Source organism: Teleopsis dalmanni, chromosome 2 (genome assembly GCF_002237135.1).
Source record: "Teleopsis dalmanni isolate 2A chromosome 2, ASM223713v2, whole genome shotgun sequence".
Taxonomy (NCBI): Eukaryota; Metazoa; Arthropoda; class Insecta; order Diptera; family Diopsidae; genus Teleopsis; species Teleopsis dalmanni.
In genome coordinates, this window is record NC_051847.1 from 208,563,237 (window position 1) to 208,581,718 (window position 18,482).

General features: G+C 25.5%; 1 protein-coding gene across 4 annotated transcripts in view; it reads right to left on the bottom strand.

Annotated features, from left to right (window-relative positions):
- The window catches only part of LOC119673873 (phosphofurin acidic cluster sorting protein 2-like), a 62,967-nt gene that overhangs the window by 30,632 nt on the left and 13,853 nt on the right, over positions 1–18,482 (bottom strand). For 2 of the 4 annotated variants that reach the window (XM_038084965.1, XM_038084963.1), the window contains exons 3-4: positions 6,611–7,009; positions 5,654–5,901 (exon numbers count right to left, since the gene is read on the bottom strand). In XM_038084965.1, the coding sequence (XP_037940893.1) occupies positions 5,654–5,901; positions 6,611–7,009 (647 nt within the window). Of the gene's footprint in view, positions 1–5,653; positions 5,950–6,610; positions 7,010–18,482 lie in introns of all 4 variants that reach the window. The other 2 variants (XM_038084964.1, XM_038084962.1) reach the window with 1 other exon arrangement.

Below are 18,482 nucleotides of genomic sequence, written 5' to 3' on the forward strand. Positions count from 1 at the left end.
TATTAACTTATAATCGTAATCCTTATGATGACTCTGAAGCAGAATTGAAATATAGATGAAGGGGACATACAGCCAGAATAAAAATAAATAAACAAACCATTATAAAGAAGCACTATATAAATAAATACACATTTATTGTATATAAAAGAGCTAAAAAATTATTAATAAATGTTACATAAAACTTTAAATAAATGTACACATTATTAATAAAAAGTAAACTCAAAATAATCAAATAAGCAAATAAGTCAATACTCAATATTTTTATACATAAACCACACAATAATGTGCTAAGTCTATTTACAATAGTATACTATGGTATGTTTACATTTAACTATTAGAGGATCCTATTCAATAATAACAGCACTATTAGAATTAAGTGTTCACACTGAATCTGTGAACGTTACTACAATTTGAGAACAGCGAAACAAATCAAATAACGAAGAGGTATATTAATAAGTTTTATATAAAATTAATTAAAGTTTAATTGTAGCTAAAATAAATAAATTACTTAATCAGCTCAAAAAGATAACTCTTGCTGAGGAAGACACTTGCAGACTATGTCAAGAAGAAAAGGAGAAAGCGGTGCATATATTGTGCCAATGTCCAACACTGACAAGTAGGAGGAATAATGTCTTGGGACACCATTGGGTTGGTGATGATTTGGCTAAATGAGCTGCTTGCATTAACAAAAGATGTAGTTATGCAAACGGAAGCTACTCCGGCTTTAACTCAATAACGACATCCATACAATAAATATATAAAAATAAATTTTATTTTAAGATATATATTTTTAAATTCCTAGTAACTGTTGAAGTTACCAATTATAGCTATCATTGGAAAAAAAAAATATCAGATTTACAAGCACTTGGTTATCTCGTACAAGGACAAATGATTTAAATCCTGTCGTCGAAGTAAGAAAGACAAAGTATAGAATAAGAGATGCAATACAGACACAATACATAGCAAGATAGAAAAATATAATATATGCAAAAATAATTTATGTATAGGAATACAAGCAAAACGTGTGTAAGACAGAATAACTTAAAAACAATCTATGCCATTCCTGAACTACACTTAGAAAAGTGAAAATATGTCTATCTTATATGTACATTTACGACACTATCTATAGCCGCCATCGTCAAGTTTAAGCACATTATATATCCATATATTTATATTTATTATTTATAAAATTTGTGACCGACTTATCATTTTTATATGTAAAATATTTGTTGCTTTGGTAGCATAACAAAAACGTTATTTTTTTTAATGAGAAGCTTGTAATTCATTTTTTTTAGTGTATGGTTGCATGTGTCAAACGGTTGACCCTATAGCTGTCATGTTCACGTTCGCCTTGGCTTTCTGCCAAAATTGCAGGCGCGCATATTGCTTAGTATATATAGATATAAATGTATCTAAATCTGTTTATAAGTATTTATGTTGAATATTTGTTTGTTTTCAAATTAATCGATGGGACGAGCATGATAGACGGACGGTTAAGTCACTTAATCGAGCAAAAATGATGTTTGGATAACGAGTAAAATTATAAAAAACAAGTGATATAAAATATTAAAATTTAGTAAATGTTTCCCCTCTTTCTTTTATATTAAGAATAAATATTAAATAATCAATAATTTATTATAAAATACATGCTTATTGCGGTTAATATTAACTGTTGTTAAAAAGATGTATTATAAAACAATATTAAGCATTATATTAATATATAAATAAGTCTTAATAAATTAAACTAATGAATTTGATAAAAAAAATGCAAATAAAATAAAATGAAATAAATTAAATTAAATTACTTACAGTAAATAAAATTACACAAAAATAAATAAAAGAAAAAATAAACCAAAAACAAAATAATATCTAGTGCAAAATCATGGAATCAAGGTGGATAAAAAATCAATGATTTAAAAGTGTGAGAGCCAAAAATAATTAAATAAAAGTAAATTAATTAAAATATTTATCGGATGAAAATAAATTAATAAATATAAAATAAATAAAAAAGATATGTAAAATACATAAATAAATATAATATATGAAATAAATAAATGAAATATAACAAATGAAATGTATATAATTTTTACACACTTATATGAAAATATGAAATAAATAAAAATAAAACCACAATAAAGAAAAAACGATTCAAAATAATGCATAAAAATATATTAAAACTGAAGGAAATAATTTAAAAACATATGCTATTAAATAAAAAAATAATGTAGAAACAAACAAAAATTTAAACAAAGCAACAAAATATGTGTAAATAATTAAAAAAATATATTAAAGAAAAAGATATTTAAAAACAAAATATAAATGTAGGCAAAAATCTTTAATATATTACACAAAATACAAAATACAAAAAAAAAAAATATGAAAAAAATTCACGCACGACATGTACAAAAAAAAAATAACAATTGAAAAATATAATTTTTTATAATATTATTAAAAAAATATTAAAAAGTATATATATATAGTAATTGAAAAAATAAACTAGGAAGATATATGAAAAAAATAATTTATAAAAGAAATACTCTTTATAAGAAAGTTAAAACGTAAAAAAGCAATATAAATAAATATAGGTAATATATATAAATAATAAATAAAAAATTAAAAATCAAATTAACTATATATATGACAAAATAAAAATTAACAAAATGGCAAAAACAAACAAAAAACAATAAAATAATCAAAATCAATAAATGAGCAAATAAAAAAATAATAAAATTAATAAATGAATAAATAAACAAGTAAAAAAATTGATAGCACAAAATAAAAAACTCAAGAAAAAATAAATATGATATATAAGTAATATATAAAATAATTTAAGAAAATAGAAAAATTCAAAATGTATATATTAAAACAAAAAATTTTACCAAAAAATAAATTTAAAAAGAAGGAAACTATTAAAATATATAATATTTATATAGTTACAGTCGGCTCAGGTGATTTATCTTTTTCAGCTCAGTTTTTTTTAATTTAAAAAAGAAAATTTATAAATTAAATAAAGATTATATAGATTATAGATTATAAAAATAATAATCTATAATGTTACCAGTATTGTTACCAGTATTAAAATTTTTTTTTTATTTAATTTAAATTTAATAATGTGTTCCATCAATGTTATGACATTTTACAATTTTTTGATCAATAAGATTTAAAACTTTATAATTTTCATATTAACATATATTGACATTATTATAGTGGCAATTAATTAAAACTATAAGTAAGAAAAAAAGGATTTTAAATTTATAGACACAAAATGAAATAAAAAAATCTTCAAGATCATTTATTAAATCTAAGTAGATTTAATAAGTAGATTTACTTCACTGTTGATGTGAGACAAAATAAATTAGTCAATCATTCAGTTACAACGGTTAGTTTACGAAGATACTAGAAACAACATCGCTGTTATTGCAAATTTGTTGTATTTTGTACATATTTTTTATTTGCAGGAATTGCTTTTTATTGTTATCAACTCAAATCTGATTTATACATTGCATTGAATTTAAAGGGAAAAATATAAAAATTATCTGCAAGAAATTTAAGATATATCAATGTTTTATGGGCCCTGTATAATGATTTCAAATAATTTTATTCATTTATCGACTTAATCTGTTAAAACTAACATAACGTCTCTTTTTAATATTTGATTCGATTAATTCGAAATTGAACAACTCAATAGACAGGTAGAAGCTATCACTACAAATCCTTATTAATCAACTGATTAGGAGTAGACTTTTATAGTATATATATATTCACTTATACTCTCTATAAACATTTTGATAAACTTTATATATTTTTTATTCAATTTAATATAAAGGGTCAAAGTTAAATTGAATTATTAAAAATCCTAAGCAAAATTAAAGGGGAAAAACATATTAAGCAATTAATATAATGGTGAGATTTAATTACTTTAATAGTAGTAATTTCATTTGTGTTCCATCAAATTGTTGAACAACAAGAATCATTATAAAAAAATATCTGTTATCAAAATAAAAAAAAAATATTTACAATTATAAATTAAAAAAATTTCAAAACAATGTCTGAAACATTCTTTTTAATATTTATTTTAAAAAAATTTGAATAATGCAGTGTGAAGAAATAAGAATAATTATTGTTATTTATTATGTTAATATCTGAAATAACAAGCAATAATATGTAAATTTAGAGCAATGTATGCGCACATCCCACCCTGGCTCGCTTGCCCAATACTCAAGCCGTAACAGATGTTTTCCATTTCAACGTATGAATTTTTCATATGTGGCAAATCAAAATATTTCACATTTTTATAGCTATTTTAATAATTTCACAGCTTTATACGAAAATAGATTTGAATCTATTTTAAAATACACCGAACAGGTTCTTAAGCAATGTATAAATACGTAAATGAATTATGTTTCCTACGAAATTTCAATTAAGTGAGAACATACAGCATATAAGTGCTACTAAGCAGAAAAAAAATTAAAGCATTTTTTCTTCCACTTTGCGATACTCTACGATATTGTAATTGTTTAAGTTTGATAAAATCTTTAAAGCATAGAAAAGGGAGTTTTGTTAATAATTGTGAAGTCAAATACTGCTCATTTCAAAATACTGCATAAAATTTTCATTTAAGTATTGTATTTTATCCGAATTTTTAAATGTTGTGTGCCAGAGAATATCTGAGCGATGTCGCGCTTCTGTTGGCGCTTCAGAAATCCTATGCGAGCTTATCATGCATATAAAATTAAATTAGACTATTAGTTGCAGTCGCTTTTGAATTAATTTAAATTTTTTTTTTTTTTTTTTTTGTAATTAAATGTTATTACAAAATTTAGATAAGAATCCGTAGCGGAAGTATTAAATATAATGTGGGTGGCAATAAGTAACAATTTTGTTTAATTAAAAATATAATCACTAGTAATTTAGTAGTAAAATACAGTAAATCTATTTGAAGATTATGTGAGAACTATAAAATTCTGGTACAATTAAAATTATTAATTATTTTTATTTAGATATATAAAACCGAAAAGTAAATCAATCTTTTAATTTAACATTGAAGCAATTTAAATAATCTTTGATGAATTCATAATTATAATTACAAAGTACTTAAAAATCTTAGTTTGGATAAAATATCAAATAAATAATCCAACATTCAAATAGTGTATATGATCTTTAAAGAATTCGCAATTATAAATACAAAGTACTTAAAAATCTTAGTTTGGATAAAACATCAAATAAATAATCCAACATTTAAACAATTTAAATAATCTTTAATGAATTCGCATTTATAAGTACAAAGTACTGAAAAATCGTAGTTTGGATAAAATTAGAAATGTATATAATAAAATATAAACCATGTACAACATCATAACACATACAAAGTAAATAAATATATATTATATTGAAACTATTTTGAAAGGAACAATATTGATGTGCTCACAATTTTTCTTTCGGAAAATCCTCTTTCTTGTTTCAAGAAGAGGATTGAAAAAGTATTTAATGAACAAGAAAACAACTTTCAATTGCAATAAATTTTCAACAAGGTTATTTAATAACTTTCAATTTTAATCAAAACATTTAAATCAAAAAAAATTCGATTTCCTTTACGTAGATACTTCTCTTTTTATGAAACTTTATATAGTATACAATCTAATCTCTAACTTACCTGCCAGCATTACACTATTATTATTTTTATTGTCATGATCAACTGGAATGGACGAAACGCGTTCAGCGCGCAAACAGGCTACTGTGGTACCAGGACGACCATTTTTTCCGGAAGCTATTAATTCCACAGTCATATCCATCGATTTTTGCAATACAGCATCCATACGTATAATACCCTCAGCTAACGTTTTGTATCCTAAGATGGTGCGAGATTTATATTTTTTGCGGCGTTGCAGTAAAATCACCAGTCTGTGTGAATGAGTGCGGAAGAAAGGCAAATTGTAACCATAACGTAGGCTAATTTATTTCATTTATTTTTATATATATATTTTATTTTAATATTTTAATAGGCAAATTTTTGGTAGCATTTAAAACATGTGCAGAGAGCGTAGATTTAAAAAATAGTTATATTTCATTGAATTACACATTGAATTACACATTGAGTAGCAGCAGTAGAGCAGCGGTAGAAATTATGATTTTTTATTATTAATTTTTCATTCATTTATTTATTTATTTTTTTTTTTTTGAGAAAAGAAATAATTTTATAATTTAAATAAAATATACTTCAGTAATTAAACACAAATATGTGAGCTATGTATGTTAATGGAAAAACATCTGACTTTGAATAAAGTACGAAGAAAATGTGTAAATTATATATGTTTGACGACAATGAGTGAAATAAATTGAATGAGTTTACACTTTCAAACACATTAATATGCACGCGTTTTAAACTGATTTATAATTAACAAGCCAAAATGTAATTATAAAAGCCAATTTGAATGCACATATTGTAAATACTGTTGCACTTGCAGTCTGTTAAAATACAACAAATATATCTTCTAGCTTACACACAAATATATTTGTATGAATGTAATATACAGTGTATCACATAAATGTAGGTATGCGTATAGAGAATACGTTGTTATATGAAAAAAACAAAAAAAAAATGTATACAAACCTATTTCCATCTCTCTTAATAAAATGTGGATACTGCAAACTGAAGTGTAAATCTAATTCAGTTTCTGAGAGTGGTACATTAGCAGCAGTTCCAACACCAACACCTGCTATACCGGTACCTATGCCAGCACTACCAATGTTGCCGGGCGTACCGGGCATTAAGGTACCCATATTGCTAACAACATTGCCTGCCATTGTTGCTGAATTACTCTGTTGCAATGAGTTGATACCTGTAGAAGTCGTAGAGGTTGACTGCAACAAGCTACTGCCACTTATTGGTATCTCATGTGAACGTAACGTGCGCTTGGAACTTTGCATTTTCACCGCTAAGGACAAGGATGTCATATCTCCAGGCAATGGTGTCAATATCGATAGACGAGTTATTGTCAGTGAGCAAAGCCTAAAATAAAAAAGTAAAAATATATTTAGTCATATTTTTTTTTAAATAATAATTACAATATTACTTAATTTTCTATTTTCAGTTTCCTGATGATGACTTTAGACTAAAGTCGAAATATTGATAAAAAATAATAATTATTGTAAAATGAATTGTGTGTTCACATATGATTAGCACACATAATAGTTATTATATTATTATACGAGTCCTAGAAAATAACTAAAAAACTATTCATATCAAAATCAGATTTTTTAATTGCAGATATATATACGCATATATCATTTGAATACAATATCAAGAAATGTGTATAAAGGAGTATTCGGATTTATTTTAGGATCAAGATAGAATACTGTTGATTTATGTATTTTTAATTGAAGACCACAAATTTTGATTCTGAATGTAATTTTTAATTATATAAATTATTTTTGAAATATTACAGAAGATCAAAAAGGTCACCTAAAGCTAACGATAAAGTACAATAAAGTATAAGGAAAGCAGTTTCAACCTTAAACCCAGTAATTTGAGTTTCAACTTTTTTAGGAATGTAGACAATAGAGAAATTACTTTAAAAATATGACAAAATAGAATTGATATTATTATTATACATTTTCAATCTAATTGGGAATCCAGAAGTAATGCGAATTTGCAATAGCAGTACAATTTAACAAATGATTTTTTTAACTTATCGTATCTTAAATCAATATAGTCGTTAAATCGAATAATTTTATTAAATAAATAAATATATGGTAGTTTTTAGTATTTCAGTTATTTTTTTTTAACTATTTTTATTTTTTTTTACTTTCCTTTTATATATTTTTTATTTCAAAACAAAAAGTTGTATATTTCGTTTTATGCTCAAACCAAACTGGAACTTTGTCACTGTCATGTCCTCATAACCAAACCATGGTTATGCCCTCAGTATATTGCACGATGACAATGCCTGGACATGGACACAGTGGTGGCTAACCTCTAGAAATTAGCACCGAAAAAATAGATATAAAAATATATATTACTATGTTTATGGTCTAACTCACTCACATATAATAACTATTCCACTCAAAATAATGTAGCAAGAGATAAATAAAGTAAGAGATAAATAAAAAATTATCTAAGATTAAATAAATTAAAATAAATAAAAATAAAATATAACATAAACATCATTTGTTTCTTGAAGATATCTATTGATTTTTAATATGCTTTCTATTTTAAGTCTTGCTAAATCATGTTCTAGGTGTGATGTATATTATTTTTTATATCCTATTGTATAGAAATCTTGAGTGTTTCAGAGCAATTCTGTAAAGTATTCTGGGTGCATACTAATTTAAGCGTTAAGCGTTCCACAGCATTATTCTGGAGTATTTTAACAAGAGCAAGAGATTTTTTTATTACTTACTAATTTATTATTTCTGTAGCATTCGTTATATAGTTAGGCTTTGCTTTATCATATAAACTATTATATTATATACATTATGTATATAATAGCTTCAATTCGTTAACTTGAACATACGTCAAATTGGATACATGTCAATTTGTGCATTCGTTATATTAGACCTCTACTGTAGTTGATTTGATATGAAGTGCTACCATTTCCAAAATAAAAAAATTTAATTGTTTTTAATTTCTATTATAGCAACGTGATTTTATTACTTTTAAAATCATTGTTGTGAATCATAACAAATAATTTATTTGTTAACACGAAATATTATAATTTTTTTCAACAAACAAAACATTTATTTTGTATATTAACAACTAACAATTTATTCAAAAAAAATGTATATATAAACTTTATCTATTTATTATTGCTCTCAAACAAGATACTAATATTTTGCTAGATATATTGTTAGTCATGAATCTTTTCTACAAAAAAAAATAATTGCAAACATTTTGTTTTTTTTTTTTTTTGAAAAAAATGCAATTGCATTTATGAATCATGTAACGATTTTGTCAAGGTAATGTTAATCTTCACATAAAAAATTGATGTTGAGGAAAAAATTGCAAATCACCTTTAAATGCACATAAATATTTGCAACAATACTTGCAACATCAAAGATGGAAGAGTAATAATATAGACATTAAGATTAAGAGGTACATTCGAAAATAAAAATTTATTTCTTAAATAGTCGTTGATTACTTTATCGAAATAATTTGTTTTAAAATTACTTACATTTAAAAAAAAATTGAAAATATATTAAAATAAATTTAAAGTTGTTGATTAGTTTTGAGTTGCTTTTGTGTATGTAAAGTAATTTAAGCTCAAAACTAATTTAAGGAAAACTTTTGAAAATCTTTTTTAACTTCATTTTTTAAATACCGCGAATAGTCGTCATTAGTAACTATTCCATTTACTCAGAATTACATATATTAATAGACTGACTATATAGGTATACTATTAAATATTGTGATGTATTATAATATATTTTTTATTAATATAATAATTACTCAGATTGTTATAGTGTAAAACATGTCCCTGTTATTTTTATATCTGTAATGAATCTTATATTTACAAGTATCTCTCTTACAAACTTATTAATATCTTAAGATACTTAATTACATCGAACAATATTTTAATGGTAATATGTTTACTTCAACCTAAGATACATTTTAAAAATGTAGCTCATTTTCAGTTATCGCACTGAATTATTAGTTTCGTTACAAAACACACTAGTAACATTCAGTTTTCTTGTATACGAGTATCTTCTATTTTTATCTTGCACTTAACCATAGATGAAATATTATTTTCCGTAATATTTTTTGTCTCTTCGCAATTTTCTTGTGTTTTCCTTGCTTTTTCCTTATTACCCATATTTTTCAACAATATTTTTTACCAGGAAAAAATGTGGTAAATGTGCTTTTTCGCTATCACGTCTAATTGCGCAAAGTCGCTGGCTTCAAATTGACTTTCTTGTAGAAATTGCCAATGTTAGAGATTCGCGTCGAGTTTGGGTTTCATTTTAATGAAAGCAATCAATTTTAATTGTTTTTGAGGAGGCTTGGTATAATCGTAGCACTACTTTAAATTGCATATTTATTTGCCATATTTTACGAAACAATTTTTACTTCAGACATGGCACGTTTTCTGGTAGCAAACATTTTACGTAAAGGATTTTACTGCAATTAAAATTTGTGTGCCATGATGATATAAGCAGATTTACGGAACGAATATTGGAGTTGTTTGCGAACAGTAATCCTTTCCTGTGTACATAAAATAACGTTTTTGTTTTTCCATTACAAGCATGTTATGTAGGAACCATGAAAGCTGTTTTGATAAGGTGCAACCTTGTCATAAAAATACATTTCAGTCATGTGTGCATGACTTTTAAAAATAGTCCAAAGATAAATGTTGGAGTTCACAAGTTGAGAGTTAACACAAAAAAAAATCAATTTTGTATATTAAGCCTTTGGAAGTTCTTTATTTATAAATTTCATTTATTTTTCACATTGACATCAAAAATATTTAAAAATATGTTGATTTCATAAAGAGGTTTTTCGAACAGTAGTGAACTACAACAACAAAAATTTATTTTATATTATTTTTGTTTCGAGTATTGCAAAATACCCATCACCAGTGGTCTTGGAAATAATAATTGTATCTAATTATTCGTATATAATTTTTTGAGACTGCAAGTACAAATTATCGAACTCGTGTCCTGCCAAATTTGAAGCACAGAGTCAGCGCACCTTAACTAAGTGACACAAAGCCGTACTTAAGTAATTTGAGTAATTAAGTTTATATAAGGATTTAAGTAATCGTTATATAAACTATAATGAAAGCAAAAATTAACATTAATGAACTTTACAACTTTCAAAACCGCGCAGTTTGAATTTAGGCGTGCTGTCTACAAGATATTTGGACTGTTCAAGAGTTCCCAAACCAACCAGCGAAGACGGCTAAAAGCACTGCATTTTTAAAAGAACTTATTTTGTATGAAAAAGGCAAACTATGAGTTAGTCACAGTGTATCATTGACAGAAATGTACGTTTATGAGAACGTACGTTTAACAGAGCTTTCACTGCACTATCGAAACCAAAAAAAAAAATAATAAATCATGGTTTTACTGAACTGGGATTTTCGTATGAAAGTGTCAAGCTTTTTGGACAAGCCTAAATTAATTGGTTGAGCTTCTACTGAGAATAGTGAGCTAGATCTTTCAGGTTTGAAATAGTTAACAGACCATTGTTTATTATTTTCAAACAGTAGATTTTGAAGTAGTAGTCTTGAGTTCATTCATTATAGGTTGATGTGTTCTTAACAACAGCATTTAGTAGGGTATGTTTTACTTTGATAGTAACCTGTTGTATTGATGAAAAAGCAAAAAAAACGTACACGACTAGATTATTTACTAACTAAAGACAACAGACCAGATGAGCATAGCGCAACTTATAATCTATCACCATCATTTGATGGCTTGACCTGTTTAGAACCACAAAAGCTGCTTGCACAAGGCTTCTATAGAAAAACTCATACATCAAGAGATTGGTTTGCATATTTACTTACTGACAAATAGTAATGGCTTTATCTTGTCATGGTGATTAAAAAATTGGATAAATAATTAATGATATATGGTACCGAATGTCTACTACACTGCATTATATAGCAAATACCTTGACATGTCATGCCATTTACTCAAAACAATTTAAAGGCTTAAAATAGAGCAGTTAATCAATTTAAAGTTAATTTAAGATGTTATTTTCGAATTCATTTTTTTATATTAAAATTTCATCATATATCTGAAACAATTTTCATTTAGTACATTAGAGTTATCTTTCAGTTATACATTTTTCATTTGACAATACATAATTACAAATTTAATGATTTTATTTAGTTTTTAGATAAATTTACGTAATTTTAATCTATTCATAATGTATAAAGACCGCCTGCTGAGGTTATTGTTCCACACAATAATTACCATTCAAAGATTTGTGTTTTGTCACTCTAATCAAGTTACACCCAAGTAACAGATTGAATTACCCAACAGAATTAAGGCCCCACTTAAATACAGAAACCGACAAAAAAAATATTGTTAACAATTCAATTTTCAAGTACTTGAAATATTCGCTTAAGATTATATATAATTTACGTCGGAATTAAAAAATATTAAGAAAAAAAATTTTTATGACTTATTTGAGTACTCAAGTGTTAATCACTTGTACAATCAACGCTTGTTTATGCTTTTTTATTAAAGAAAAAAATTTTTTTGAATAAAATTATTGTACTGTAAAATAATATTGCAATAATTTATACATCAAACGAAATGACAAAATAAAAATAATTGCTACGTTTTTGGGTTTATTTTATTTTTTTTCTATTCATTGATTATTTCTTTTACAGTCTCATTATTTGTTACAAATAAATCACACTACAGTTTACGTACAATATTTCCAACAATATTTTTTCCTTTTATTCATTTCAGTCATACTCATAACATTAGAATATACAATATCGTATGACTATATTAAATTTATTGTAAATATTATAACGTAATTAAAGAGACGTCGCGCCATTCTGGATCCCCATGAGAAGTAGATTACGCAAATTTTCTCTTTCTATCTAACAATGTGCCTCTCTATCTTTTTCGAGACAAACTAGCTTACTTCAGATATATTTTTTAAACAATTTACAAACAAAAGAACAATCGAATACAACAAATACATTTTAATAAAATTTATCAAATGTAAAAAACTATTTGCAATAGAGTGTGTAAATAACAAAAAAAAACAGAGGCAAGGGCTCGCAAATAACTAGAAGCGCAACAACTTTAAAAGATCTTTTGAACTTAATAGAAGTCTGTAATCACACTACACATATTTTGAATTCCCCAATGGAGACCAGAATGTACTTTACAGAATGTTGTGCTTGTAATTTGCGATAAAGGGAAGAAATGGATGAGCTTAGGTAATACCATATATTTCGCAAAAATGTATACAAATCAGTTTATATTGTAATATAGATTCAACAGTAACATTTTTAGATGTCAATTACAAAACAAAGATATATAGTAAATGGAAAATTTATTACCAAAATATTTTTGTAAAATACGTAACATATAAAAAGATATCAAAAATTTTTCAAAAAAATGACCCTGAACCTTTCTAATTTCACAGTCCATTTATGTACTAAGAAATCTTTTAAATATTAGATCCTTTGTTTCAATTTAATGGAACAAAAGTTTTATGAAATTTTACACTTCAAACAAAATTTTTTGTACTGAGTCATTGAAAATGCGAAATAAGACTTAGGACGACTCTTCTCAACAGTACAAGCATACAAGTGATACAAAAAATTCAAAACAATCAAAATCTGCACCATACTAGTTATCCTAGAGCGACACCTACGGATGGGGGTTAGAAGTAAAGTATGCTTATTTTAGGAAGAAACTTAAATCTAGTAGGCACGACCCGATATTGTGGGGAATGTAAATAGTAGTGAATGAGTTTCACTTGTGAAACTCGATCGGAGGTGTAAGTTTGATACCTCTTTTGGTTAGGGCCCACAGCTTCGATTATCCTGACCAATAGAGATTGGCCTCTTTAATGGAAGCATCATAGCGGTTAAAACCCAATGTTGCACAACAAAAGGTCTGTATTCAATTACATTCCAAAGAGTAGCAGAGGTGTAAAATAAGCTTCGCTACCTCCCAAGAGAGAAACTATATCAAACGTATAGCTTCAATTGGAATTCCAATGGGTGTGCATTATACTGGTGTACTAAGAGTACTAAGATATTAATTCTTCACGATACGTAATCACGTTAAAAATCTATGGTTTCAAGTCCTACAGCGGTTACACTTGAAAATAAAATTTTGAATATTGTCTTTATTTTTTTTAGACGTGAAGGATTTATCAGCAAAACTTACAATCAGTTCTAAATTATTTGCAAAATTAGCATCAAAAATTGGTTCCTAAGAATATGATTTCTTAAGTTTGTAATGATCTCACATTATTTCAATGCACTATAACTAGATATTCGAATACGATATGCAATTAGTCAATAATAACGTGTACAACAATGGAGAAATGGAAGATTTTGGAAAAATGCCATATATTCCATAAGTGGTTCAGATCAGACTTGTAAGAAGACTACAGTTGAACTACTATAATGCACTATCACACATAGCGGTTATAGTCAAAAAATTTTTGTCTAAAAATTTAACAAATATTAAAAATAAATCATATACGAGGTGCATTATTAGCCTCAAAATATAAATAGTGATACCCTTGTAAAACATGACTATATATGCTTTAGTGTGAGTTTTTCCATTTCTCAAAATGAAATTACTACCGCGTTTCACACATTTTGAGTCCGTTAAAACTATAAAAGCATATTCGCACAAAAACTAAAGACTATTCTCAAAACTGCCTATAAAAAGTATATTTATGACTGAATCGGTATAAAACTCTGTGACATAATATATTACAGTGTTACCAACTTAACAAAAAAAAGAAATTCAAACATTTACTTGCATGGAATTTTTAAAAATAATTTACTGGAAAACATTTTACTGAAAGTACATTGAAAATAATATATATTTGCAACAAGAGAAGAAGGCACTGAACTATAAAATTAAAAAAAAAATATTGTAACATTTTTAAAATTTGGTTAAAAATTTTTGGTTAAATAAGTCAATTGATTTTTACAATATTTTTATTGATTGTTTCAATATGATATTATCAAACCGTATAGACATATATTGCACATTAACGTACAACCATAATTGATAAGGTTAACAAATTTTTGCAATATTGATAACAGGTAACTCAATATTAAAAAAAAAAAAAGAGTTCTATGGGTAATAAAAAAAAATCTATAGTTAATAAAAAAAAGTAATTAAATATTTTATTCTGTTGTCATGCATGAGTATGAAACGTCAATCGCTAGTGAATTAAGCGATATCAATTAGCAATATTTCGCATACTCAAATTGGTCAATGGTATTTAGAGCAAAAACAAAAAAAAAAAACAAAAATTGTTGGCACCATAATTAAAAGCAAAAATTATATATTGCCCCTTTATAGTCTACTTAATAAATTTCTCATATAGCTGAGACCTAAACGCGTGTGGCTAATTAGTTTACCAGTTGAGTGCGTAGATATAGTAAAAGTTTGCATGTGGAAGAAAACTGAAGTTATTAAACAAAAGTTATAAAAAAAATATATATTTGACAACTATGTGTTGGCATTTTTCTACGAAAAATAAAAAAATTTGAAGCAGACTATACGATAAGTGGGCGTCCAACTTAATGTAATGTTATATTTTATTAGTAGCATATACTATTAGTATACGACATATATACGTATTAATGTTTATAAAAAAAAAGACATGATTATTGTTATGGAAAAAAGAGCATTAATCAACTGATTTGACAAGCTTCAGTTCATTACAACTTTTTTCCTTACTTTTAGTAATAAAGTAATAAATAAAAGCAATAATTATTATACCTTTTTTAATATGAATTTCCTTGAAATGAGTTTAATATATTACAAATAATGTAATTACACAGCATTGCTTACAATTAAGTCAGAAGTAATTAAAAAGTAATTTTATTATTACATTCGCATTATCACACCTTACCATTTCTTCCACTTGGTATTCACTACTTTTATCTCAATTTTTGTAAATACAATATATTGGCATTTTTATTATTTACAACCCCAAGAAAAGCTGAAAGGTTGAACGAACTTTCATACTTTCCATTTCTTTTTCTCTTCGTTAAGATAAACACATTAACGATAAACAGTTTTTATTTATTTTTGGATGCGGAAATGTTTAATTACAAATTCATTCATTGTGCGCTGTAACATGAAATGAAATAAGGCAGGGCAAGCCGTTTTGATAAACTATTGAAGATTTAACGAGTGTGACTAAGTTTCATTAACGTGTAAGCCACTTTTGTTTATTTCATAAGTATTGGATTTATTATTGGCATTGTAGTTTATTTAAATTTTTTTTGAAAACAAAAGAAATTTATACAACAATGGTCAGTTGTTTAATGATTTATTGTTCATAAATGTGATTTTTTAATTACACACTAAAAATATAAATATTCCGTCAAAATTTTATTATATCTGATAAAATAAAATTATTGTATTGATGTAAAAAATATATATACTATAAATATATTTCACAAAAATATGTTATATAAATAAAGTTATTTTTATTAATGTGTTAATCAATAAAAATAAAATTGTATGCATTTAAATGTGTTTATAAAAAGAAAAAAAATACTTCTTAAAAACATACATATATGTTACACACAAAAGCCTAAAACGCTCAGTGAGCGAAAAAGCATAGTTATATTAAATACAATCTAGAATGCTTTGTGGCATTTCTCAATTACCGCAACGCATTCTAGCTACTTTTGCTAGTGACATTACATGCATTTCGTTTCGTGGCCACTTCAAGTTATCCACAACACGTTCTGGTTATTTTAACAAGTGCTAAAACACGAGTTTTGCATAGTGGAATTTTTCAAACTATTGAAACGTTTTTGACTTTAGAGGCTAACATTTATTTACTTTTACTATTTACAACATTTATTTTTATTTATTCATGTTTTATTATTAAAAATATGCAATATGAATATGTATATACAAATAAGCAATAAAGTCATCTCAAACAGAAATTAAATATAGAAGAAAAAAAAACGTTGAATAAGAAAATAAAATCATTTTAAAAATTACACTGGAATGGCAATCACGGTGCTTTAAAAGGGAAGGAAGACTTAAAGTTAAATAAGAAATAGCGGTACTAAATAAAGTCAGAACAGTCAATGATTAGCGAGACATATAAAGGAAACTTGTTTCTACGAAGTGCTCTGTATAATGCCGATAAAGATTATAAATATTTACATGTAATTTCAACTTAATCAAATAAATGATAATAATAATTCTCGGTTTTTTAAAACGACTTATGCGAATAAAATAAAAATTGTACAAAAGTTTTTATTTATATTTTTATATAAAGAACTATTCTTTATATAAATATTGCCGACGTATGGAAGTTTATTTGACAGAATATTATTACAACTAATAAGAGTTTGACTTTTTCCGCCCTGAGAAAGAAGTCGAACAAACTTTGAAACGTCGGCGATATTTATATAAAGAACTATATAAAAATAAAAACTTATTTACATTTATTTTATTCACATATACGTAAGCCTTTTCACAAAACAGAAACATTTGAAAAAGTAAACTCACATCTAACAAAAAAAAAATATAATAATCTAAAATAGTATTCCTCAACTTGTAGGCTGGAAACCAAAATCACTACCTAACTGCTCTTATAATTTTGAATCTATAGTCTTCAGTACGTTTTTAAAATATATCATCTAGATATAGAAAAGAAATATAGAAAAGTCTTTATTTAAACAACATATTTATTTTTTGGTTCAGGTACATTAAACATTTAAACATAATGAATGTGTGAATCTCGTCTTCCGTAAAATATACTATAACTTGTATCTACTACTATCTGCAATGTTAAATAAGAACTTGTATCAGTAATTATGACAAATTGTACTTTTTTCTCTAATAAGTGTATGTGTTTTTTATTATAAGTGTAAGGTAAGTGTATTCACATTTGTCTACTTCAAAAATTGATTCCTTAAATCCGGCACGACAGTTTATATGTTAAGGTTTTTTGTTATAATGTCTATTGAAAATATATTTGTATATATTATTATCGCCTATATCTTCTTTACAACGTTACATTATTAGTACATTTTTTTCGCACAACGTAGTGTGAAAATGATAATGAATGAATGGTGTATTATGGCTTACCATAAGAGATAAAACATCTAACAAGTATTAACTACATAACGATCCTTATACTTAATGTACTTTAACGTTTTAAATTATATTAAAAATTAATTTTGTAGTTAATATATTAATAGAATCATGACAATACAGGGAGAGAGACACAATTTCATAAGAGTTTGAAAATCATTTTATATATAAATACTTACACATATTAGTTGAGCTTGGTACTAGTGAAATATTGTAATCACTAACCACATAACAATTAGACTAAATGTTAGCTAATTTAAACGCAATCGAAATAGAAAGGAAGTTTATTAGTGAAATTTTCAAATTGTGACACACTTCTGTCAATTTGTAAACATTTTTCTGACACTTGTATAAACAATTTAAAATCAATATGACACAAAAGATTTTCTAAACAAAACTATAGATATTTGCATAATTTTACATCACAAGATTTCATAACAAAAAGTTCAGTTTATATCTAATAAGAACCTAAGCATTTTGTTATCTCAAATTACTATAGAAATATGGAAATAGCAATTGATTAAGAAAAAATCTACTTGCATTTAACAATATTAAAGCTAAAATTCAAATGTAGTTTATATTCTGTAAAACGAGTATCAATAACAAACTTATGCAGTTCATGTGAACCTAACTTGAAGCACATGGGATATTCAATTATTTAATACGAGTATATTACAATATATATACATTAAGAC